The sequence below is a fragment of the Schistocerca serialis genome, chromosome 3 (assembly GCF_023864345.2).
Source record: "Schistocerca serialis cubense isolate TAMUIC-IGC-003099 chromosome 3, iqSchSeri2.2, whole genome shotgun sequence".
Lineage (NCBI taxonomy): Eukaryota > Metazoa > Arthropoda > Insecta > Orthoptera > Acrididae > Schistocerca > Schistocerca serialis.
Genome location: NC_064640.1, coordinates 292,233,448 through 292,260,129, shown reverse-complemented (window position 1 = coordinate 292,260,129; position 26,682 = coordinate 292,233,448). Strand labels below are relative to the sequence as shown.

At 41.6% G+C, this 26,682-nt stretch overlaps 1 protein-coding gene across 1 annotated transcript in view; it reads right to left on the bottom strand.

Annotated features, from left to right (window-relative positions):
• LOC126470081 (facilitated trehalose transporter Tret1-2 homolog) overlaps positions 1–26,682 on the bottom strand; it is a 315,904-nt gene that overhangs the window by 28,634 nt on the left and 260,588 nt on the right. Inside the window, exons 7-8 of the mRNA XM_050097592.1 lie at positions 15,597–15,800; positions 5,841–6,027 (exon numbers count right to left, since the gene is read on the bottom strand). Of these exons, the coding sequence (XP_049953549.1) occupies positions 5,841–6,027; positions 15,597–15,800 (391 nt within the window). The remainder of the gene's footprint in view (positions 1–5,840; positions 6,028–15,596; positions 15,801–26,682) is intronic.

Here is a 26,682-nt window from a genome sequence, read left to right as displayed (position 1 = left end):
TTATTCTACACTAGAGGGAAACTTAAAGTTCTGTTGATACCATGAACAAAATGGCAAATGAGCATTCATGCAACAGGACTACCAAGCTATGGCCATTTGTACTATTCTTGAATGTGATTGATGCAGCAGCCATAAATGCCTATGTTATTAGGAACAAAAAATGTCCTGATTGGAAGGCTCATGCACACAACAGAAGGAGAAAATTTTTGTTATATCTAGGACAAGAACTTATTAAGCCTCATGCGAAGCCAAGAATGCAGAAGCCAAATCAAATGCCTGAAAACACAAGAACAAAAATTAAGAAAATATTTGTTGGTGAAGATGCAAGTCCAAGTACAATGGCACCTCTGCAAGTGACTCCCATGTTGGACTTTGCAAACTGTGTTCTAGGAAAAATGACCGGAGACGTAGAACAAAATGTGGCAAGTGCTATTGTTGTATGTGTAGTCAACATGCAGTTATGAAAACGAAACGTATGCAGAAATTGCACTTGTGGCGTAGAGCGCCATAAAAATCGATATTTGTTCTGTGCGTAAGTGGGCTATCTTTGAGGAGAGGGCTTTGGAGAGCATGTTGGACGCTAACGGCAGTTAGCCTCCGGACTTGTATCTGTGTAGACGCTAAGCGTGAATAAATCTGTATATGAGAGAATTCTAGTTGTTTACCTACAACTATACCATATTCCCTCACACTTATTCCAACTGAAACATGAGGAATTACAAATAGACATGACATTAGTGTGTTATTATATGTGATTACTTTTGTTTCTATACATCTACCATGTCTAACAATACATTTTGCTTTGTGGTACTCTGGTACACCCTCTCCCCCTCCCTCCCCATCTTGTGTACTTTTTTTTTATGTGGAAGGTTAAGAATGTGTCATCTGAGTCTGCAAGGAATTACGTGATTAGTGTGAGAAGAAATGGCCACCAATGTGTTATCCAGCACCTCTTAAACACTAATAGTAGTTAAACTACTTATTGTTACTAGGAAGTTATTCAGAATGTGTGCTCCTGAATAATGAACCCGTTTGGACCAAAGTAACTGCTTAAAAGCTTTATATAGTTTATTCTTATTCCTAGTACCGATTTTCATGAACTAAGCTATTAATGAAATGAATATATAACTTACAGCAAAGGGAACTATGAAATAACTACAAGGAGGAGCAGTAATCAGTAAACCCTGTTCTCTGAACTGATTTCCGCAGGAAATTTTTTAATTCACACAAGTAATTCGAAATAAATCCTATTGGGTTTCAGTAAACTCTATCTTGGCTTAATAAGATACCCAAAATACATTATCGTGTTACCTCATGCAATTAAGACTGCTATATATTCCAGCTTTTTAAGTTTTTGTCATGTCTCTCAGTTTATATTTACATAACAAATAGTAGTTTGTTTTGGTGTTTTACCATTTTTTGATTGTGCTCCTTTCAACTTAATTTTTATTTAGTTGCAATCCCAAGAATTTTATCTGCACAGCCTCTTACTTTGTATTTGGATGGAAATTTGTCACAGGTTTTAACTGCAAATAGTGAGTATATCCAAAGTTTAATGAAAGTAAACTGACTACAATTCATTTATTAATGTCCAAGAATCCTTCATAAGTAGCTGCTTCTAATACTGTTTTTGTCTTACCATTTTTTCATAATATTTGTATCATCTGCCAACAAAATAAGGAAGAATATGATTGAATTTCCTGTTGATAATAAGGCCATTATAGTTGGAGCACATGCTCAGAGATGACCAGGTTAGGGGAAGGAAACTGGTTGTTCCTTTTAAAAGGGGATATGGGGATATGATAACATTCCTCCTAATCTATTTAGGAAAACTACAGGAAATCCACATGTGGAAGCCTGAATGAAAAGCTCCTTCCAAAAACGAGTCCAATCTCCAACACTGTTTGCACTGCAGCAAGGTCATGATGCAAAAAAAGTGTACAAGACTGGAGAATCTCATACAAAGTGGCCACCTCCACATATTTATACTACTCAGAACAAAAGGTATGAAATATACCACTGCACATCACTTATCTTCTCTCTGACTGGTATTGGCCATTGATTACTGCATTAGTGGGGCTCATTATAAAATATGATATTGATATAAACATTACAAAGGAGTTGAAAAATTATTTGCCTTGATTACACAGCAAAAGGTCACATGTCTGCTACTTAAATTTTCTCACAATTGTCAGTTAGGATTCTTGACACCCAAACATTTGAAAAACTTTTTTGGTAACAATCTAAGAAGACTAATTCTTCCTACTTGGAGACTTGATGTAACGGACTGAAAACTGATAAATATTCTTCAGACATGAATGCAAAGTAGGTCTGGTAAATTTCAATGGAACAAGGGCCACTGTGGATGAGGTCAACTGTGAAAAAATGGTTTTGTTGATTTTTCTACTGCTCGTGTACACTTACCGTCTGAATATCTTGTGTATATCTTCTACACATACACAAATTAAAGTCTCCACCCCCGTCCCCATCATGGTTTCAATCTGTATGTTCAAGCTAATCTCAGTAACTGTAGGGATTTTGATATGGTTTTTACTAATAGACTGATTCTGAAGGAAGGTTTGCGGGCACATGGAATAGAAGTAAGTCCGCCTGCAGCTGTGCCAAGCTAGCGCAAGCTGCTGCTACCGGGAGGACAGTGTGAGCTACTAAAGACTTTCTAAACTCCCTGTGATGTTGGATGTATCAAATATAAAGCTGACAAGAACATAATTTTTGGTATATAGTTAATGTTTAAGGAGTGTGACGGGAAATGCGCAAAAAGGTCACACTGAAAATGTAGTTGTTGTTAGACTGGCGCTGATATTGCATATTCAACTAGTGGCCATAGCTAGTGCTGAAGTGAGGTGGAAAGGTCGATGTGGTAGCTCGCAGCGCCTGTCATTGCCACAAGATGTACCTTTTTTTCTTTTTCTTTTCTTTGTTTTTTCTTTATTGTATTTCGTTTCCCCTCAGGGGGTGGGGGGTGGGGGGCGGGCTGGCAGCGGCATAATACGCCGCTCTGCAGCCTACAGAAAAGTTAAAAAACAGAATTAGGAGATATTAGAACAATAAAACCGTCACTGTTAAAAACTGAAACATGGAGAAAAAGATGTGAAGAAAATATAAAAACAAACAGTCAGTGATGCTGATTAAAACACATAGTAAATAGGCAGGCACAAGTAAAAAACACCATGACAGTCTGGTTTCTGTTTGCAAGAGATAAAAAACAGAATTAGCGACAGTATAGTGGCTGTTCGCAATACTGACAGGGAATGCACAACACTGAACACTCACTTAAAACAGCACTATAGAGGCGACACGGCGGCAGATGGGGGGAGGGAGGATCCCGACCGATGAGGGGGAAAAGAAGGGGAGTAGAGGAAAAGAAAAAAGGGGGGAGCCGATGGACAGAGGGGACACAAGGTGTCACTCCAAATGCCAGTTAAATATGTAACAGATAGCATTAGTGCCCCGCAAGCACTTTCCTGGCATTTGCTGGTTAGATAATTTAAGTTATATGAAAGTGATAAAATAAAATGTTGTGTAACTAGGGCCTCCCGTCGGGTAGACCGTTCGCCGGGTGCAATTCTTTCGATTTAACGCCACTTCGTCGACTTGGGCGTCGATGGGGATGAAATCATGATGATTGGGACAACACAACACCCAGTCCCTGAGTGGAGAAAATCTCTGCCCCAGTCAGGAATCAAACCCCAGCCCTTAGGATTGACATTCTGTCGCGCTGCCAACTCAGCTACCGGGGGCGGACATGATAGTGATTATCTTCAATTACCGTACTTAAAGTTATTATCTGAATTTTCACCACAACTCTAAGAGGTGGCCCTTAAACAAAATTACCGCTACTCTAGACAATTCGTCCGACTCTCAATGCTTAATGCTACCCGTGTGGAGCCGGGGTGGTTCACTAATAAAATTATAAACGTAGTAAAATCAAGGAAATGAGGGGGCTAACATGTACGAAAGATTACTTAGCATGATTCAGATTTTCTATGGTTTCCCTAATTTGCTTAAGGCGAACGTCCGTTTGGATAGTTTGCAAAGATAACCGCCAATTTTCTGTCCCATCCTTGTCCACTCTGGCCGTGTGCTCCACTCCTACTGACCACGACGTCATTGGTACTGCAAATATTAACAATTGTGGCCTTTCCTCGACAGTTAAATGAACTTTTACTCAGCATTAATAAGTAGAGTCGCTCAAAGTAGTTCCATACTCATGGAATGAGCGGAGGGGAGCAGATGCAGGGATTCTACATCTCCTTTCTGGCCCAGGTCCTAGTGGAGGTTGTTTGCCGTTGCCCTCCTGTAACGAAGTGTGACGTGTGTATATGTGTCGTGTGGATGACAGTGATGAGTGCTTGTACAGTGCAGTTATGGGATTGTGTTGTTACACATGAAGGGAAGGGAGTGTGTGAAATCCAGTGTCGGCACATAGCCTGCTCCTCTTGATGAGCTTCAATAGCGTCGAGCGTAACGTCCGTATCCGACAGAGTTCATCAACAGTGTCTTTCACTTCATGAGTCATCGCAGGGAAGGTTTGGAATTTAATCTAAGACATTGGCGCAAAGAAGTTGACACCACCACTTCTCCTCTCCTTGCCGGCCAAATACTGGCAGTGAAAATTTCATTCACCATCAGGATTCGAACTGGCTTAACTTCGAGTCGAACGCCATAGCACAAATGTGCAGTGGCGACTTTCTTTGCGACTTCGGCTGCGGTGGCAGGTAAATTAATAATAACATTAATATTAACAATAATAACAATAGCAATATTTTAAACATAGCTGCACAACAGCAACGGTTTCACGTAATAAAATTATAAACAGCCGACCAGTTACAATGGATAAAGAAATTCTTTACCTAGGTTTCGACAAATATAAATTTGTCTTCTTCAAATGGCTCTGAGCACTATGGGACTTAACATCTGTGGTCATCAGTCCCCTAGAACTTAGAACTACTTAAACCTAACTAACCTAAGGACATCACACACATCCATGCCCGAGGCAGGATTCGAACCTGCGACCGTAGCGGTCACGCGGTTCCAGACTGAAGCGCCAGAACCGCACGGCCACACCGGCCGGCTGTCTTCTTCAGAAGGTAACAATTTTACATTAGTAAGGACTAATGTACCATCGCCGTTTTTACAATTGTCGGCATAGATCCATGTGTCAAAAATAAAATATAGCCCTAGAATTAGGGTTTGTCACGTTAATATCAAATAGCTCACGGATCTTGCAGAGCTTACAACCGACTGAGTGTAATCGGCGAGCGTAGTTACTCTGAAAACAGGGCAGGTGGCGCTCGTGCCGAGAACCATGTGCCAATTGGCGTACAAAGGCAACGTGTAAATTATCAGTATTAATAATGTCCTAAGGTAAAGTAACACGAAAAAAAGGAAGGAAATTAACACTCCAGTTGTAACAGTATGGGAGCATTGGTACAAATAATGTGTGTTGAGTTCTTGAACATTTGTACCAATGCTCCCATACTGTAATAACGGGAGTGTTAATTTCGTTCCTTTTTTTAGTGTTACTTTACCTAAGGACGTTATTAATACTGATAATGTAACGGCGATGGTACATTAGTAATGTAAAATTGTTGCCTTCTGAAGTAGAAAAATTTATATTTGTCGAAACCTGGGTAAAGAATTTCTTTATCCATTGCAACTGGTCGGCTGTTTATAATTTTATTAATAACAATAGCAGAAATCGTAATAACAGTAATAATACAACAATTGTTACATTCCATCCTGTATTTTCCATTGTTTCACAATAATAATAATAACTAAGTGAATTAAGGAATAGGTTGAAATAGTTTGATATTTACCATTCATTATGTACATTGTAGAAAATCCCGACAGTATCATACTAATGGACATGCCGAAGCAGCTGAAGAAACAGAGTGTTCGACGACCGAAGTGTTTCAATAAAATTGTGTTTGCCACGCTCATACCAAATCGCACCATCCCCAGGAATACAGTCGCCAAGTTTGGATCTATCTCAGTTCCAATGTCCTGTGGAAGAAAATTTCTTTACAATATTCGCTTTATTTACATCGAGTTACAATAGATATCGTGAATGCATTGCATTTTACAGATGCCTAATGCACAGTCATTGTAAAACGTTTTCGGAGACTCCCGTATTTTGGCTGTGAAACGTGTCCGGATGTGAATCAGTACATTAACAAAGACGTAGATTGTAAATTTCAGATGATGTGGTATTTCTGTATTACATCAGGTACATAAAAATTAAAAGCACAATATCAATTTCGTCACTGACACCAAAATTATAAATTTTGTTTCTTCTCGACATGTAAAATGCATTTAGACACGAGAAAATTTAAAGACAACCCATTTTAACCTGTGATTAAAGATGAAAGACAGGCTCGAATGAGATGAAGTTGAAGAAATAAATCGACTGTGGTCTTGTTTAACAAATCATTCTGCCATTCACATCTATTAATACGGAGAAAGCACAGAAAACCAAAATCAGGATGGTCTGACGGCAGTTCGAACCCTGTTCCTCCTGAATGCGAGGCATGTGTCTTAAGCATTACGGCAATTGATTTAGAAAACTGAGCCCTTGTCAACAAAAAAGAAAAAGGCTTTGCGGTGTTTACGGTGCGGTAGCACCAAAAGTGTAATGTGTACATAAGACTTATAGTATGGAAACAATGTGTTCGGAGCATAGCTCTCGTCGTGCTGTTTAGTACATTATCAATCGATTTGTGAAGGGTTCAGATAATTTTTGCTAACAAGAATTAAACAACTGTTGATAACTTAAGTTTTAAACTGTTATCAGTTTTTGTTACTTAACGCAAATAATGAGAGTGGCAGTAATTGCGCTATCCAGCTTTCTCTGTGCGTTTGAGATAACATTCATAATTCCTCATACGACCCTTACAGGAAAAAATTTGTGAGCATTAGCTTTCTTCATAGCCGTGCCAATATATTTCGTTACCATTAGACCAATAAATTGTCCCTAAACTGACTCCATTGTAAAACAGTCGCCGAATAATTTTTTTCAGTACCTTACCTGTATAAGTTTTGCATATCACGTGCGGATGATCATTTATAATTTAGTTATATTTGAGATCAGTGTTTTAAGGAATAAGCATCATAGAATTTTACGTTTATGGTCTGGATTTGTTAACATGGTGTGTCATGGCCTAGTTCAAAATCTAAAAATGTAAACTACCTAATAATTTGTACACAACTGTATGAATTGGGATGTTTGATGTTTACAGACATAAACATGTATAAATTCTAATGAATGTAGAAATTCTGAGAACTCTGAATGCTTCTTTAGGTGCTTTGATTTATTCAGCATCTACGTGCGTCTCTTCATACAAATCTGTATTACGATATCACTGACATTCACCTATTGTAGGACCTTAGAACATATTCTGAACTCGAAAATAATCAGTACATCCGTCAGCATGACATTCTCCAAGCCAACCAACATGGATTCCGAAACCATCGGTTATGCAAAACCCTGCTCGTGCAATTTCTCACATTGTATCCTGAAAGCCACTGATCAAGCAAACACGTTGATGAAATAATTCTTGACTTCCGAAAAGCATTTTATTCAGTACCACACGAACGATAATAACGAAATTTGTGACTACATTGAGGATCTATTGGCAGGAAGGACGCAGCATGTTATCCTATCTTGAATGGCGAGTGATCTGCAGATGTAGATTGGTTGGTTGTTTTGGGGAAGGAGACCAGACAGCGAGGTCATCGGTCTCATCGGATTAGGGAAGGACGGGGAAGGAAGTCGGCCGTGCCCTTTGAAAGGAACCATCTCGGCATTTGTCTGGAGCGATTTAGGGAAATCACGGAAAACCTAAATCAGAATGGCCGGACGCGGGATTGAACCGTCGTCCTCCCGAATGCGAGTCCAGTGTCTAACCACTGCGCCACCTGGCTCGGTCTCAGATGTAGAAATAGCTTCAGTAGTGCCCCAGGGAAGTTTGGATCCCTTCTTTTCGTGTTATATATTAAAAATCCAGCGGACGATATTAATACACTGAAGCACCAAAGAAACTGGTATAGGCACGCGTATTCAAATACAGAGATATATAAACAGGCAGAATACGGTACTGCGGTCGGCAACGCCTATATAAGACAACAAGTGTCTGACGCAGTTGTTAGAGCGGTTACTGCTGCTGCGATGGCAGGTTGTCAAGATTTAAGCGAGTTTGAACGAGCTGTCATAGTCGGCGCACGAGCGATGGAACACAGCATCTCCGAGGTAGCGATGAAGAGGGGATTTCTCCATATGACCATTTCACGAGTGTACCGTGAATATCAGGAATCCGGCAAAACATCAAATCTCCGACATCGCTGTGGCCGGAAATAGGTCCTGCAAGAAAGGACCAACGACGACTGAAGAGAATCGTTCAACGTGACAGAAGTGCAACCCTTCTGCAAACCGCTGCAGATTTCTTTGCTGGGCCATCAACAAGTGTCACCGTGCGAACCATTTAACGAAACATTATCGATATGGGCCTTCGGAGTCGAAGGTCCACTCGTGTACCCTTGATGACTGCACGACACAATGCTTTACGTGTCGCCTGGACTCGTCAATACCAACACTGGACTGTTGATGAGTGGCAACATGTTGCCTGGTCAGACGAGTCTCGTTTCAAATTGTATCGAGCGGATGGACGCATACGGGTATCGACTCCATGGATCCTGTTCAAGCCGATGGAGGCTCTGTAATGGTGTGGGGCGTGTGTAGTTGGAGTGATATGGGACCCCTGATAAGTCTAGATGCGACTCTGGGAGGTTACACATACGTAGGTATCCTGTCTGATCACCTACATCCAGTCATGTCCATTGTGAATTCCGACGAAATTGGGCAATTCCAGCAGGACAATGCGGTATCCCACACGTCCAGAATTACTACAGAGCGACTCCAGGAACACTCTTTTGAGTTCAAGTACTTCCGCTGCCCGTCAAAGTCCCCAAACATGAACATTATTGAGCATATCTGGGATGCCTTGCAATGTGCTGTTCAGAGGAAACCTCCACTCCCCTGTACTCTTACGGATTTATGGACAGCCCTGCAGGATTCATGGTGTCAGTTCCCTCCAGCACTACATCAGACATTATTCGAGCCCATGCCACGTCGTGTTGTGGAACTTCTGGGCCCTCGGGGGGGGGGGGGGGGGGCGCCTACACGATATTAGGCAGATGTACCAATTTGTTTGGCTCTTCAGTGCAGTAACCTCACACTTTTTGCTTTTTGTAGGTGATGTAGATGTAAGAAGGATATTTTTTTTCAATCTCAGATCTACTGTGAAAAGGAAACCACAGTGAAAATAAAAAAAGGTTTGATTTGCAACATTTAGCTACACCTGCCAGCTACTTCTCCAAATAGTCGCCGCTCTGACTTAGACATTTGTAGTAGCGTGGCATAAACTTTTTGCAATACCCTCGTCGTAGAAGGCAGCCACCTGTGCTTTCCGCCAGTTACCTATACGTGTCTGTAGTTCGCTGTTTGTGCCACAATGCTGTTCTAATTGCTAGCGGCTCATCTGAGACATTTCCCGTCGAAAACGCTGCAGGAGCTTCGTTATTGCACCTGCAGTGTGAAGGAAATGCATGACAGCTACGTTATGTGGGCTGCGTGAAATCAGGAGGAACACCTAATTAGACACTTCGAACTTGGAGGGAGACACTAAAAGTTGTGTGCATTTTTGCGTGCTCACTGTGATCTCAGAATTGAATAGTGCGACATGACGCTATCGATGGGCATACTAGAGACCCTACACGACACATCTGTGCCAAGATTCATTGGATTTTCACTGTTATTTTAATGACACGACCAATAGGAGGTTAAAAAAATAGTCCTCAACTGAAAGGAAAGCTGCACTAACATTCAGTCAGTTCTAGATAAGGCTTCATAGTGGTGCAAAGATTGTTTTAATGTTCAGAAATGTACACCCGTGAACTTCATAAATTGCGAAAACAATGTATCCTGAAACTCCAATATCGACGAGTCACAGCTGGAATGAAACAGCTGATACAAATACCTACTTGTCACAATTCACGGGATTACTGGGTGGAGGCAAAGGCTTAGGTAAAGTAGGTGGCAGTCATCAGTTAATTGTTAGGTTACTGAGAATATGCAGTCAGTATATAAAGTAGATGTTTACGAAACTCTCGTACAGTCCACCTTAGAATATTTCTCGAGTGTGTAAGAAGGGATATTGAACGTATGCAAAGAAGGGAAGCATTAATGCTAACAGGTTCTTTGACCCACGGAAGAATGTCACGGAAATCCAGAAAATCCTACACTGGTGGTCACTTGAGGATAGACGGTATCTATTCCGCAAAAGCGTACCTGCACAATTTTAAGAACCAGTATTAAATGAGGAATCTAGGAACACACTACGTATCGCTCACACAGATACCACAAAGACAAAATTAATCACTTCCCGTGCTTGATGTAATCATTCTTCCCGCACTCCATACGCGAATGGAACGCGAAGAAACCAAACAACAGTGCAATGGGTAGTATGCATTTCACAGTGGTTTGCAGAGTGAGGATGTAGATATATACATGTAGATGTGCTATCGTATCAGCACCTGACACCTAACTATGACGAACAGCTTCTTACGGAAATGTCATGCAATTTCTACAACATCCTACACTACGCTTAATAACCGTTCAAGCACCATGTAAGATCTTGAATAATTCTAAAAAGACTGCAATTATAAGAGCCAAAGGACAGCATTAATTGAGAAAGGAGTGTGACAAGGTTGTAGTGTCTGCCCGATGTTATTCAAGGCACTAATTGAGCAAGCAGTAAAGGAAACAAAAGAGAAGTCTGAAAGGGGGCTTAAGTTGAGAAAGAAGGTTTGCCAATAACATAGTAAGTCAGTCTGTTCATGTAAAGTACTTGAAAAACCTGTTGGACGGAGCAGATGTCTTCAAAAGCCGTTATGCGATGAGCTTAAACAAAAGAAAAACCAGTAAAATGTAGTGGTATCGGATTGAAGCAGATGATACCGGTGGAACTGGGCAGTAAAATAACTGATAATGGCCCCAGTAGAGAGGATATGAAATGCCGACTGGCTATGGCAAGAAAAGCATTTCTGAAAAAGAGGCATTTGTTAACATCTAGTATGAATTAAAGGACAAAGAGTCTTTTCTGAGCATATTTGTCTGGAATTTAGTCTTGCGCAGGAGTGAAATATGGACGACAAGCAGTTCAGACAAGATGAGAAAACCAAGCGAGACTGTGCAGTGGTTAGTACACTGGTCTCGCATTCGGGAGGACGACGGTTCAAGCCCGCGTCCGGCCATTCTGATTTCGGTTTTCCGTTATTTCCCTAAATCGCTTGAGAGAAATGCCAATATGGTTTCTTTGAAGCGGCTCGGCCGACTTCCTTCCCCATCCTCCCCTAATCCGAAGGGACTGATGACCTCGCTGTTTGGTCCCCTCCACCCAAATCAATCACTCATTCAATCAAGATGAGAACAGAAGTTTTTGAAATGTAGTGTTGCAGAGGATTGCTGATGATTAGATAGCTAGCAGAAATAATAAATGAGAAAGTACTGAATCAGATTGGGGAAAAATAAATGTATGGCACAACTTGACTAAAAGTAGTGATCGGCTGTTAGGACACATCCTGAGGCATCAAAAAATCGTCAATTTGGTATTGGAAGAACGTGTGAAGGGCAAATTTGTAGGAGAAGGCCAAGGCTTGAGTACAGTACGTTGAAATGGATGTGTGTTGTAGTTACGTAGAGATGGTAAGGCTTGCACAGATTAAACTAGCATGGAGAGTTGAAGGACTGAAGACTACAACAAGAGTAGCATTGTTTTAATGAAGCTCGCCTGTGGGGTACTGTAAGCTGCACATGATCAGACTTTAGATTCATGAATAGTTCACCGGTGAGGTACGGTGGAATCACTGCAAGAGATCCATTTCATTTTATGTAAATTTATTCGCAGTTGCGAATATGGACAACCATCAACTATAAAATGGAATGACTACAATGAAAATTTGTGCCGGGTCGGTATTCGAACCTGTATTTCCCGCTTATCTCGAACGGTCACCTCACCATTAGGCTATCCAAGATCGTTTCAAGGCCAGACCCAAACTTCCACAAGTCGTCAACCATGTTTCTCAGTATGCATTTGTAGATTCATTATGTATATTCCCGTACAGGGGCATGCACGATTCTGAACAACATAGGCACTACAGTATCGTATGAACAGTGTTCTTTTGGCAAATTGGATACATCCACTCGTGTAGTTTTCGACATACGCGTAGTTTGTGCTCTGTGACATGGAGTGAGCAGAGGTATATGAGTGTCATCCCTATCCGTATCGAGGTGTTTCTGGATGGTGTGGCTGCTCACCGCTTGTCGTTACTGACAAGAGAACCTCCCCATCGCACCCCCCTCAGATTTAGTTATAAGTTGGCACAGTGGATAGACCTTGAAAAACTGAACACAGATCAATCGAGAAAACAGGAAGAAGTTGTGTGGAACTATGAAAAAAATTAGTAAAATATACAAACTGAGTAGTCCATGCGAAGATAAGCAACATCAAGGACGTTGGGAGTCAAGGAGTGCCGTGGTCCCGTGGTTAGCGAGAGCAGTTACGGCACGAGAGGTCCTAGGTTCAAGTCTTACCTCGAGTGAAAAGTTTAATTTTTTATTTTCAGTTTATGTCGCAAATTCTTATGTTTTCATCACTATTTTGGGAGTGATTATCACATCCACAAGAAAACCTAAATCGGGCAAGGTAGAAGAATCTTTTTACCCATTCGCCAAGTGTACAAGTTAGGTGGGTCGACAACATATTCCTGTCATGTGACGCACATGCCGTCACCAGTGTCGTATAGAATATATCAGACGTGTTTTCCCGTGGAGGAATCGGTTGACCTATGACCTTGCGATCAAATGTTTTCGGTTCCCATTGGAGAGGCACGTCCTTTCGTCTACTAGTCGCACGTTTTTGCGGTGCGGTCGCAAAACACAGACACTAAACTTATTACAGTGAACAGAGACGTCAATGAACGAACGGGCATATCATAACTTTGCGAAAATAAAGAAAGTAAAATCTTCAGTCGAGAGAGGACGTGAACCAAGGACCTCTCGTTCTGCAGCTACTCACGCTAACCTCGGGACCACGGTGCTCCTGAGTTCAGAATCTCCCTGATGTCGCCTACGTTGCGCATGCACTACTCAGTTTGTATATTTTGCTTATTTTTTCACAGTTCCACACAACTTCTTCCTGTTTTCTCGATTGATCTGTGTTCAGTTTTTCAAGGCCTATCCACTGTGCCAACTTATAACTAAATCTGAGGGGGGTGCGATGGGGAGGTTCGCTTGTGAGTTACTGACGAGTCATTTGCTGAATTGTTACCCAAGTATCCGACGTTACAACCCACGACACTTGACGAAACTTATCCTCAAAATGATGTTGCCCCCTGCAGTTGCGTCTGGCATCAATTTTCTTCGAATCCAGTTATTCATGGTACTGGTACACCTTCGACACGGTGGCGCATGAAATCCCAGTGCCGCACGACCCATATGGAGATGGAATGTCCCATGCGCTGGGAACTCATGACAGTGATCTGGTTATATGCACTCGAACGTGTGTCTTGGCCGATTCTGCGCTCTGCTGTCATGGCGATTGCAGGTAACATTTCTAACGTCGTGGAAGTCACGTGGCACTCCTAACTACTCCATTCACGTTAATGGCAGGAGAGATGATTTCGCTACACAGCTGCTATTTCTACTTAAATTACTTAGGGATATACAGGGTGGTCATAAACAGCCTAAAAGCTTGTAAGCGTGTTGCAGGGTGGGCTGTACTGAGAAATGATTATTAAGAAAAAAAAAATGATACGTTGCGCAATTTGCTAGTTAATTAGCACTGAAGTTAGCCAATGAGAACGTAGTGCGCACAAATTCAAGCAGCCGGCCAGAGACGGCGTCGCCAAACGCGTTCGTCGTTTGGTTTCCTAAGATCGAACAAGAGCGAGATACAAAAATTGGACATAGGACGGCAGTAAGGATCGGACCCGAGTCAAAAGCTGAGCAGTCTCGTGCATTATCATCTACACTATGATAACAATTGACAATAATTGTATCTAACTTCAAGGCTTATTAACTCGGAAACAGCGCAATTATCGAATTTTTTTCTTAATAGTTATTTATTGTCGCAACCTACCATTATAAGCTTTTCAGACTGTTTCTGACCACACTGTACATAGTCTTTGATTCAAAGTTCATATTTGATCTTTCTACTGTCTTGACTATACGTGTGAATATTTGTGTTGTGGTTTAGGTCTATATGTTTACAGTGTCTTGCGATGGTCTGGAGGGCGGGAAAAATAAAACTGGACCAGCAAATATTTCATGTATCTTAAGATAGGCAATCCAAGTTACATGAGCGCCTCCTGGGGCAGATGATGTAAGTTGGATTGCCTTTTTTTATAGTGCATGAAATATTTTCCGGGCCAATTTTATTTAGCTTGCCCTGTGTGTAAAAGTTAATACGTGCTAAAGCTATAAAATATGTAGTTTAACGTGTAGAAACTAATTTCTGTATTGGTCAATTTCTTTTTGAATTTTGATGGTAAACAATTAGGGTTATGATCTCTCACTTCCAAAAGTAGCACATAGCTGCTGAGAGAGAACCAACGCATGAATACAATTTAGAGCCAAGGCGGAGAGATCGACCACTGTTCGATTGCATTACTGGCGACAAATCACTGGAAACAGTAATTAGCGTAAAATATCTAGAAGTAACCATGAGGAGCGACCTAATGTGGAATGAGCACATAAAACGAATTTCAGGAAAAGCGGATACCAGGTTGAGATTCATTGGAAAAATCTTACGGAAAGTTAATTCATCCACGAAAGGAATAACCTGCAAAACAACTATTAGACCAATTCATGAGAGTTGCTAATCGTCTAGCAATCTTACAAGGTTGGATTAATGGAAGAGATAGACAGTGTCCTACGAAAAGCGGGGTGTTTTGTTATGGTATCGGGTAACTGGCGCGAGAGTGTTACGGAGATGCTCAACAAACTTCACAGTGACAGACGCTGCAAGAGAGTCATTGTGCATCACGGTGAGGTTTACTGTTGAAATTCCGAGAGAGAACGGTCTGGGAAGAATTGGGCAACATATTACCTTCTCCCACTTTCGTACCGCTAAATGACCACAACGAGAACAGCAAAGAAATTAGAGCTCAATACAGAAGTTTACTAACAATCATTAGAAATAGAAATAGTGTCTGACAAATCAAAATATCTTCATCCAGGCTTGAACTGTTGAATTAATACTTTCTGTTTCTACTTATTCTTTAGCTAGTAATTATATGCGTGAATTACGAGTTACAATTATCACAAAATCTTCAAAGCACCGTCATTTTAATCACTTGTTGACTATTTTTATTTTTTCCTTAGAATTATCACCTCTCTTAGTCTCATTTACAGTTTCTCACATTTCTTTCTGACCACATATTAAAGACGAGAACTCTTTCTTTGAATACATTTATTAATTTATGAGCACGTATGTGCCTTAAATGCAATGTTAACTTACCTCGAAGAAGTTGATTGCATAGAACAGTGTTATATAAATTCCTGAAAACTGCTGAACGATAAAAAGCACAAACATGATTCCCAATGGCTTGTAGCCAGTGGGTTTCAGGAAGGACTTCATGCGCATGGGGAAGCTTGAAACGGCGAGCGCCCGCATGTCCTGCGATCTAACCATCGCAGCTAGCTGTCTCTTGTGTAGCGATTTCTGTAAAAAAAGGGAAGATCGATTAATTTGGTGTATTTAGCTGTGTCTCCGCAATAATTTTTGTGGAAATATTATTAAGGTGCTAGCCCAGATTGTGACTGGACAGATGCCTAAGTTTTTTTTTTAGTGTGATTAAAGAATTTAAGACGATCCAATCGACTCATTTTATCAGCGATCTTCCAGATTCATGCTTGTCAGTAACTACTGTTATAGCTAATCGAAATATATCAGTACCTTTGCCACGAAATGGAACTAATTTTGAGTACATCATTTTATAAAAATTTTAAACTCTCACTTTTTTTATTAACGTTGTAGGGGTCCAATACTCCGTGTATACGTTTTATGTCTTCCAGAGGGCTTCCATACTATGGCCAGAAGAAGTATAACACGAATAAATGTAATGAGCGGGGTAGCGCTGTGGTTACCACACTGGATTGTGCTCCGTCGCTAGTGACCTCGCTGTCGACGGGACGTTAAACTAATCTCCTCCTCCCCCTTTCCTCCACGAATAAATGTAAAGGCACCTACAAAACATACAGGGTGAAAAGTATTTAAACCGACAAACTCTGGGAGGTTGTAGGGGACATCAAAACAAATATTTTCCCCTAATGTCAGTTTTTTCACATGAGGAGCATTTAAACCGGTAGAGGAAGATTTCTCTGGCGGCAAATGAATTAAACCAACAAACACTTCTCCATTTTTTTTTTTTTTACCAAGAGACAACACATTAACACAACCCAATTTCAATTACAGTAGATCTTCAAAAATGCCTCCATTGACACGTAAACAAAGGTTACACCGTCGGATCATGTTCTGTCTGCACACGGGCAGAAACCCCAGGACTATCCTGAATTGTTCCTGCTGCTGCTACTATCCGGGCAACCAAATCCTCTTCTGATGCAACAGGAGTTGCGTAAACAAGGTTGCGCATCTCTCCCCACACAAAAAAGTCCAGAGGGGACATATCTGGGGATCGAGCAGGCCATGGTACAGGACCACCTCTGCCAATCCACGTTTCTGGGAACCGTCGGTCCAGGAATCGACGCACACGACGACTGAAACGTGCCGGCGCCCCGTCATGTTGGAACCACATGCGTTGTCTTTAAGGGAGCGGGACGTCTTACAGCAATTCTGGCAATGCTCTGGCGAGAAAACTGTAATAGTGCCTGCCATTTAATGGCCTAGGTAGCAGATACGGCCCAGTTAAACAGTCCCCAACAACATCGACCGCCACATTAACGAAGAACCGCACTTGATGGCATGTGGATTATCCTCACTCCAAACATACGAATTGTGTATGTTGAAGACTCCATCACGCCCTAACGTTGCTTCATCGGTAAACAACACAGAGGATGGAAATGTAGGATGCATTTCACACTGTTCCAGGTACCACTGCGAAAACTGTGCTCTGGGTGGATAATCAACTGGTTCTAGGTTGTGGACACGCTGTAAGTGAAATGGACGTAACAATTGCTCTCGAAGGACTGTTCTTACATTCGTCTGATTCGTCCCCATGTTACGTGCAATTGCACGCGTGCTGATTGATGGATCCCGCTCCACATGCTGCAAGACAGCTTCCTCAAATTGCAGCGTTCTTACCGTGCGACGGCGTCCCTGTCCAGGTAATCTGCTAAATGACCCGGTCTCTCGCAGACGTTGGTACACAGCAGCAAAGGTCGTATGATGAGGGACACGGCGATTAGGATATTGTTGTTGATAAACCCGCTGTGCAGCTCGTCCGTTGTGGTGCGCTACGTAGTACGCACCAACCATATCAGTGTACTCACTCCAGGTGTATCGCTCCATTAGTAAACAGAGACAATTCACTAATACACTGGTGGACAGCAGTTGCCTACAACTGAAGAGCGTAATACGCCCTCTAACAACTGAAGAGAGTAATACGGCCTCCACCGGTTTAAATAATCCTCATAGGAAAAAATGACATTAGGGAAAAATATTTGTTTTGGGGTCCCCTACAACCTCCCAGAGTTTGTCGGTTTAAATACTTTTCACCCTGTATGTCTTCGCAGTATTCCCAGAAACACTTAAACGTGTTTTGTCAATTTTTTTTCAGCTCCGGACCTGATATTTTGGGCCTAGCACTTCGTCGCATTCACAGGTGCGGAGATGATCTCTTCAGAAGGTCTGCTTAAGGTACTTTGAAGGCTCGCTTTGGAGTGATGTGTTGGTTCCTGTTATCTTTCATATGCGTCTTTTATTGATACCATCGCTTTGTTTTGTGAAAAAAATGAATTTTCAGAATGAATTAAAACTTACGAATTAAATCATATGACTACCAAACCATTTTTCTATAAATATATTGGCATCGAATACTGAAAGCGACAAAACCGTGACTATTGAAAGGTTACGTTTTACAGACAGATAGTGTTAACTACTATTCAACTAAGTCCATATACTGGAATTAAACATGTTCCTCAACCCTGAATTCACGTGCTGTTTCAAATAGTTTCATCCGATTTTTCAAGACCACGTCTTCAATATGAAGGAAGACAGAAACCTGGTATGAATTTCAACTTACGTATTGAAACTAAAAGTTGACATTTTTCAACACTACAATTTGTCGATCTATGTGGTTGCCGGTAGGGGTCTCCTGGTGCAGCTAGGTCGTGACCTCGCTCTTTCATTACCCAGTGTGCATCGAGTCTAGATGACAAAAGCCGGCACCGAAAGACGTTTTGGGTTCTCCGTTTCGACAGGTGCAATTCAGCTACAGTTGTGCGGCATGGTAGGTGACTGCAACCCCTGCAGATCCAAGAATTCGATGACCGCACCAGCAGTTTCAAGACACTGCTTTTCTGCGACGAAATCAGCGGAGCGTACACCGGAGGCTCACCGCTGCTTTTCGAACTACGCCTGTCGATGGTTTACTGGTGATTCCCCGGATATGCCGGTTTTATATCATGCTACATTACAGGGTAGCGTTGTATTGGTAGGGGCGTGAACAATTTGATCGAGTGTATGAGATCACAGGAGCTCATATTTGTATCTGTACATATTATAAGTTGAAGTCCATCACTGCGTTTTTCTGTCTTTAGATACGTTTTTCACTAACAGATAGACTGAGTCATGGGGAAGGTTTGTGTATGGAGGGTGAAGCAGCTAAGACGGGCCACTCAAGATATATCGAGAATGAATAAATATATCGATGTGCGGTTTTCGCCAAGTCATAGCGGACTATAAGGCGAATTTCCTGACGTTTGCTTGTAATTTTTACTGTTTATGTTCGCAGAATTAAGACATCGACTGTTTTTTCATAGGGAACTGTAAAGTTTTTTCTGTGGCATTTGAATGACACTTCTAAGACAACTTCCGCGGCGTAACATGTATAGGACTTGATCAAATAGTATCAAGATAACATCTCGGCAAACCGCTGTCCTGCGGCCAGGAGAAGATATATTTATGTGGATATGGTGTCTGTTCTGGCAATACCGGCCATGACCTTCGTCTTCGGTGCGGATGCACACGTATTACCCGAACTCTTATGGGACTTGGTAAGAATGTCTTCCACAAGTAATGAGTGTGTTGGGTAGGGACACTACGAATTTAGTATGTGGACATATACGGTGAGAATGTAGGTCTCGCGGGAGGCGTGCGCGAGATAGTCCCTGCTGTCGCTGTATCCTCTGTGCCCTGGGTGGCTCAGACGAATAGAGCGCCTGCCATGTAAGCAGGAGATCCCGGGATCGAGTCCCGGTCGGGGCACGTATTTTCACCTGTCCCCGTGGATATATATCAACGCCCGTCAGCAGCTGAAGGTATTAATACATAATTCTAATTTCGTCAGGAGAAGAGGTTCCACAAACGTCTGCCGTATTACACCGAAAATATCAGGGCGGGCAGGAATTCCAAAACCACACATCAAAGATTCAAAAGCTGTAACACGAAAACACGGTGCCGAAGCCATAAAACTTGGTCTGTGGAGCAATGGAAGAAAAACATTTGATCGGATGAGTCTTGTGTAACACTGTATCCAGTTTCTGGCGGAGTTAACGTCCCAAGAATGAAACATGGCAGAGGTTTGGTGATGACTTGGGCAGCCATGTTGAGGTGTTCCATGGGCCCCATTGGTATTACTGCCAAGATTATGTGATAATTTTGGTTGATCAGGCCCATCTTATGGTGCAGTTTTTGTTCTCCACTGGTGATGCGGTTTTCCAGGAGGACAGGGGTCCCATTCACACAGCTCGGGTCAACCAGGACTAGTTTTGTGAGCACAAGGATGAACTGCCGCATCTCCCCTGGACACCATAGTCACCAGATTTCAATATTATAGGGCCTTTGTGGTCTGCTTTGGAGAAGACGGTGCGTGATAGCTATCAACTTCCATCTTCGTTTCCACTACTTTGCAGGAATGATGGTTTAAGATTCCTTTGAAAACTGTATAGGACCTATATTTGTCCATTCTGTGACGACTGGAAGCTGCTTTGAATGTCAACGGTTTTCCTATATCCTATTATTAATGGTATTATGTTGTGTATTTGGTGTTGTCCACCCTCTGTACTTTCTGAAGCTTTCTCGCACTTACCGAAAAGAAGGCTGTTTTTTACAATTTACGGGCGAATCTTAATATTGTTCGAGGTCACAGGTGACGTAATTTTAATGACACGGTTAGTATTGGCTAAAGGTCATTAGGAATTTTTTTAACAATCTTGCAGTCGCTGTAGTTGTTATTTACCCCAGTTGAGTGAGTCAGCACTCCATGTACTACAATAGGTGGTTTACCTATATTATAACCTAGTGTATGTTTACTTCCTGTGAAGTCTCGTCAAGGACAAATTTTGCACCCCTACCAGCGACACTGTTGGAAATGAGAAGGCAGATTACTACAGTCATTGAGGACATTATGTCAGACTTTCTTGAAAGACAGCCGCATCAAACATGTACAACATTTGTACAACTTGGCTTCAAGAAGGCTTTAGCCATTACGACGCCATTGTCATATGGTTTTTAACCATAGGCGTGAAGAAACTGCAGAAGTTTTTTGGTACTATATCCTCAAGAAATAGAGGAAGAATGGGTAACTTTGAGAGATGAAATAGCGAAGGTAGCAGAGGATCAAGTAGGTAAAAATATGAGGGCTAATAGAAATCCTTGGGTAACAGAAGAAATATTGAATTTAATTGATGAAAGGAGAAAATATAAAAATGCAGTAAATGAAGCAGGCAAAAAGGAATACAAACGTCTCAAAAATGAGATCGGCAGGAAGTGCAAAATGGCTAAGCAGGGATGGCTAGAGGACAAATGTAAAGATGTAGAGGCTTATCTCACTAGGGGTAAGATAGATACTGCCTACAGGAAAATAAAAGAGACCTTTGGAGAAAAGAGAACCACTTATATGAACATCAAGAGCTCAGATGGAAACCCAGTTCTAAGCAAAGAAGGCAAAGCAGAAAGGTGGAAGGAGTATATAGAGGGTCTGTACAAGGGCGATGTTCTTGAGGACAATATTATAGAAATGGAAGAGGATGTAAATGAAGATGAAATGGGAGATGTGGGATATGATACTGTGTGAAGAGTTTGACAGAGCACTGAAAGACCTGAGTCGAAACAAGGCCCCGGGAGTAGACAACATTCCATTAGAACTACTGACAGCCTTGGGAGAGCCAGGCCCAACAAAACTCTATCATCTAGTGAGCAAGATGTATGAGACAAGCGAAATACCCTCAGACTTCAAGAAGAATATAATAATTCCAATCCCAAAGAAAGCAGGTGTTGACAGATGTGAAAATTACCGAACTATCAGTTTAGTAAGCCACGGCGCCAAAATACTAACACGAATTCTTTGCAGGCGAATGGAAAATCTGGTAGAAGCCGACCTCGGGGAAGATCAGTTTGGATTACGTAGAAATGTTGGAACACGTGAGGCAATACTGACCTTACGACTTATCTTAGAAGCTAGATTAAGGAAAGGCAAACCAACGTTTCTAGCATTTGTAGACTTAGAGAAAGCTATTGACAATGTTGACTGGAATACTCTTTTTCAAATTCTGAAGGTGGCAGGGGTAAAATACAGGGTGCGAAAGGCTATTCACAATTTGTACAGAAACCAGATGGTAGTTATAAGAGTCGAGGGGCATGAAAGGGAAACAGTGGTTGGGAAGGGAGTGAGACAGGATTGTAGCCTCTCCCCGATGTTATTCAATCTGTATATTGAGCAAGCAGTGAAGGAAACAAAAGAAAATTTCGGAGTAGGTATTAAAATCCATGGAATAGAAATAAAAACTTTGAGGTTCGCCGATGACATTGTAATTCTGTCAGAGACAGTAAAAGACCTGGAAGAGCAGCTGAACGGAATGGACAGTGTCTTGAAAGGAGGATATAAGATGAACATCAACAAAAGCAAAACGAGGATAATGGAATGTAGTCGAATCAAATCGGGTGATGCTGCGGGAATTAGATAAGGAAATGAGACGCTTAAAGTAGTAAATGAGTTTTGCTATTTGGGGAGCAAAATAACTGATGATAGTCGAAGTAGAGAGGATATAAAATGTAGACTGGCAATGGCAAGGAAAGCGTTTCTGAAGACGATAAATTTGTTAACATCGAGTATAGATTTAAGTGTCAGGAAGTCGTTTCTGAAAGTATTTGTATGGAGTGTAGCCATGTATGGAAGTGAAACGTGGACGATAAATAGTTTAGAGAACAAGAGAATAGAAGCTTTCTAAATGTGGTGCTACAGAAGAATGCTGAAGATTAGATGGGTATATCACATAACTAATGAGGAAGTATTGAATAGGAGAGATGAGAAATTTGTGGCACTACTTGACTAGGAGAAGGGATCGGTTGGTAGGGCATATTCTGAGGTATCAAGGGTTCACCAATTTAGTGTTGGAGGGCAGCGTGGAGGGTAAAAATCGTAGAGGGAGACCAAGAGATGAATACACTAAGCAGATTCAGAAGGATGTAGGTTGCAGTAGGCACTGGGAGATGAAGAAGCTTGCACAGGATAAAGTAGCATGGAGAGCTGCATCAAACCAGTCTCTGGACTGAAGACCACAACAACAACAACATCCTCAACTGCACTGCTCATAACAAGGCAAGCTACCAACTATTTATTTGTTATAGTTGAAAAAGGACAGCCAGACTTATTTCAACCCATACTGTGAACGAGCGTGTTTTTGGTCAGTATAGAGACATTCATATCCAAAGGTTACGACTGTGTCATTTCAAGCACGGGATTCATTCTTTTTTTTAAATTCCACATCAAAATTTATCAGTGCTGAATGTAACAGCAGCAACAATAATTTCTGCGTTTAGTCAGTTCATTGAGACAGAGTATTACACGTCTTTCTTGGTTGGTTGCAGTACTTAGGTAAATTCTGTTTGCATAAAATCAATCATTAAAATTTTAAGAGTATATTAACTTTTTTTAGATGACAAATATCAACTTAAATTGTCTTTTAAAAGATCTGATGTAACGAAGGGGTGTCGATAAATATCTTGCCTGTTTGGTTCTGGTTCTCCAACGCAAATTCTAACATTAATAAAACATAAAAGTTGAATGTATAGATTTCATTATCAAAATTCTTTCCATCAGAACGTGGCGATAGTAAATACAAAGTAGCAGAGTTGAATTTCAGGAGGAATTGCTCAAGGTGAGTTTAGTCAAGTTTCCTGTTCCAATGATAAATGCAATCACTATTTTAGTGAAAAATAGAAATTATCAAAACGATAATTGACGGTAAGCAATGAAGTGCGGCGAATACTTTGTTGCTACATACAACGACCCAATAGTTTTTTGCCTACTAAACGCTTAAGAAAAAGTTCGGTACTTAAAATTTAGTCAGGTCAAAGAGGGCATTATAGTGTAACATAGTGTTGAAAGTGTCGGTATTGTTGCTTGTATTCGCGAGTTCCGAATTTAGACGCTACGGAAGATCGACAAAGTCCTAGCAAGGTCACGCTGTTTCACAGACGCTACCAGACTCGTAAAAACAGACGCAAAAAGAATACTTACAAAAACAGCGACAGAGTCGGTATAATACTGATAACTCGCTGTGTGGCAGCATGCTGACAGAGGTCTCTCAGTGGAGCACAGAAAGCTGGATGTAATATGGCGTGAGGTCAGCGTAAGTACAGCGTCAAATGGGGCTGGCTCCTCTACGCGAGACCGTTGAAGGAACGGGAAAAAGACTTAGTGTGTCAATTAGAGAGCAGTAACGGTGCATTGTAGTGGTGTTTTTCATTACAACATGACCCGGAGACATTTGGATGACTTCTCACGGAGAAGAATCATCGGGAAACTGGGAGAAGGACGAAGTGCGGCGAGTGTAGCCCAGGAGTTTGGTGTTGCGCTACCTTGTTGAAGAGGCAGGAAGGGACTTAGTTGAAGCAGCAGGTGCAATTGCAGCCACGTTTAACAGCATTGCAAGGCACGCAAACTCCTGCTCCACAGTGGCACGGCGACTGCATGGGGTTAGTCTTTTTGCCAGACGATCAGTACACTGTGTTCCGTTGACACCTGCAGATCGGCGGCACCGTTTGCGATGGTGCTAAGAGCATAGAGACTGGTCCAACGAACTGTGCGATCATGTGCGGCTCTTGAATGAGAGCAGATACAGTCTGAGTAGTTATTCTGGACGTCCCCTCATATGGCGAAAGGTGGGAACACGTAATGCACCCAGGAACATGGTTGAAGATGATCGTTTTGGTGATCCAGTTGTGTGGGGAGGCAAAATGTTGCTTGGGCGTACTGACTTCCACATCTTTGAATACAGTACAATCACCGGACATCGTTATTATGACACTATACTCCTTCGCCAAGTGTGTTTTCTCAGGGGTTCACTCGGTCTCGACTTCATTTTTATGGACGATATCTCTGCAAGGAGTGTATGGCAGTCTTTAATTGACAGTGTAATCAAGTTCTTTATGCATGAGAGCTGCTTCGAAGATACCAGGTCAAAAATATTTAAATACTCTGAGCATGCTATAAGTTAAAATTAAATCAATTGCTTTAATTTGTAAACGATCGCTGACCACGCAGCCATGATGAAAACTTTGTTGTTGTTGTTGTGGTCTTCAGTCCTGAGACTGGTTTGATGCAGCTCTCCATGCTACTCTATCCTGTGCAAGCTTTTTCATCTCCCAGTACCTACTGCAACCTACATCCTTCTGAATCTGCTTAGTGTATTCATCTCTTGGTCTCCCTCTACGATTTTTACCCTCCACGCTGCCCTCCAATACTAAATTGGTGATCCCTTGATGCCTCAGAACATGTCCTACCAACCGATCCCTTCTTCTGGTCAAGTTGTGCCACAAACTTCTCTTCTCCCCAATCCTATTCAATACTTCCTCATTAGTTATGTGATCTACCCATCTAATCTTCAGCATTCTTCTGTAGCACCACATTTCGAAAGCTTCTATTCTCTTCTTGTCCAAACTGTTTATCGTCCATGTTTCACTTCCATACATGGCTACACTCCATACGAATACTTTCAGAAATGACTTCCTGACACTTAAATCTATACTGGATGTTAACAAATTTCTCTTCTTCAGAAACGCTTTCCTTGCCATTGCCAGCCTACATTTTATATCCTCTCTACTTCGACCATCATCAGTTATTTTGCTCCCCAAATAGCAAAACTCCTTTACTACTTTAAGTGCCTCATTTCCTAATCTAATTCCCTCAGCATCACCCGACTTAATTAGACTACATTCCATTATCCTTGTTTTGCTTTTGTTGATGTTCATCTTATATCCTCCTTTCAAGACACTGTCCATTCCATTCAACTGCTCTTCCAAGTCCTTTGCTGTCTCTGACAGAATTACAATGTCATCGGCGAACCTCAAAGTTTTTATTTCTTCTCCATGAATTATAATACCTACTCCGAATTTTTCTTTTGTTTCCTTTACTGCTTGCTCAATATACAGATTGAACAACATCGGGGAGAGGCTACAACCCTGTCTTACTCCCTTCCCAACCACTGCTTCCCTTTCATACCCCTCGACTCTTATAACTGCCATCTGGTTTCTGTACAAATTGTAAATAGCCTTTCGCTCCCTGTATTTTACCCCTGCCACCTTTAGAATTTGAAAGAGAGTATTCCAGTCAACATTGTCAAAAGCTTTCTCTAAGTCTACAAATGCTAGAAATGTAGGTTTGCCTTTCCTTAATCTTTCTTCTAAGATAAGTCGTAAGGTCAGTATTGCCTCACGTGTTCCAGTGTTTCTACGGAATCCAAACTGATCTTCCCCGAGGTTGGCTTCTACTAGTTTTTCCATTCGTCTGTAAAGAATTCGTGTTAGTATTTTGCAGCTGTGACTTATTAAGCTGATAGTTCGGTAATTCTCACATCTGTCAACACCTGCTTTCTTTGGGATTGGAATTATTATATTCTTCTTGAAGTCTGAGGGTATTTCGCCTGTTTCATACATCTTGCTCACCAGATGGTAGAGTTTTGTCAGGACTGGCTCTCCCACGGCCGTCAGTAGTTCCAATGGAATATTGTCTGCTCCGGGGGCCTTGTTTCGACTCAGGTCTTTCAGTGCTCTGTCAAACTCTTCACGCAGTATCATATCTCCCATTTCATCTTCATCTACATCCTCTTCCATTTCCATAATATTGTCCTCAAGTACATCGCCCTTGTATAGACCCTCTATATACTCCTTCCACCTTTCTGCTTTCCCTTCTTTGCTTAGAACTGGGTTTCCATCTGAGCTCTTGATATTCATACAAGTCGTTCTCTTATCTCCAAAGGTCTCTTTAATTTTCCTGTAGGCGGTATCTATCTTACCCCTAGTGAGATAGGCCTCTACATCCTTACATTTGTCCTCTAGCCATCCCTGCTTAGCCATTTTGCACTTCCTGTCGATCTCATTTTTGAGACGTTTGTATTCCTTTTTGCCTGTTTCACTTACTGCA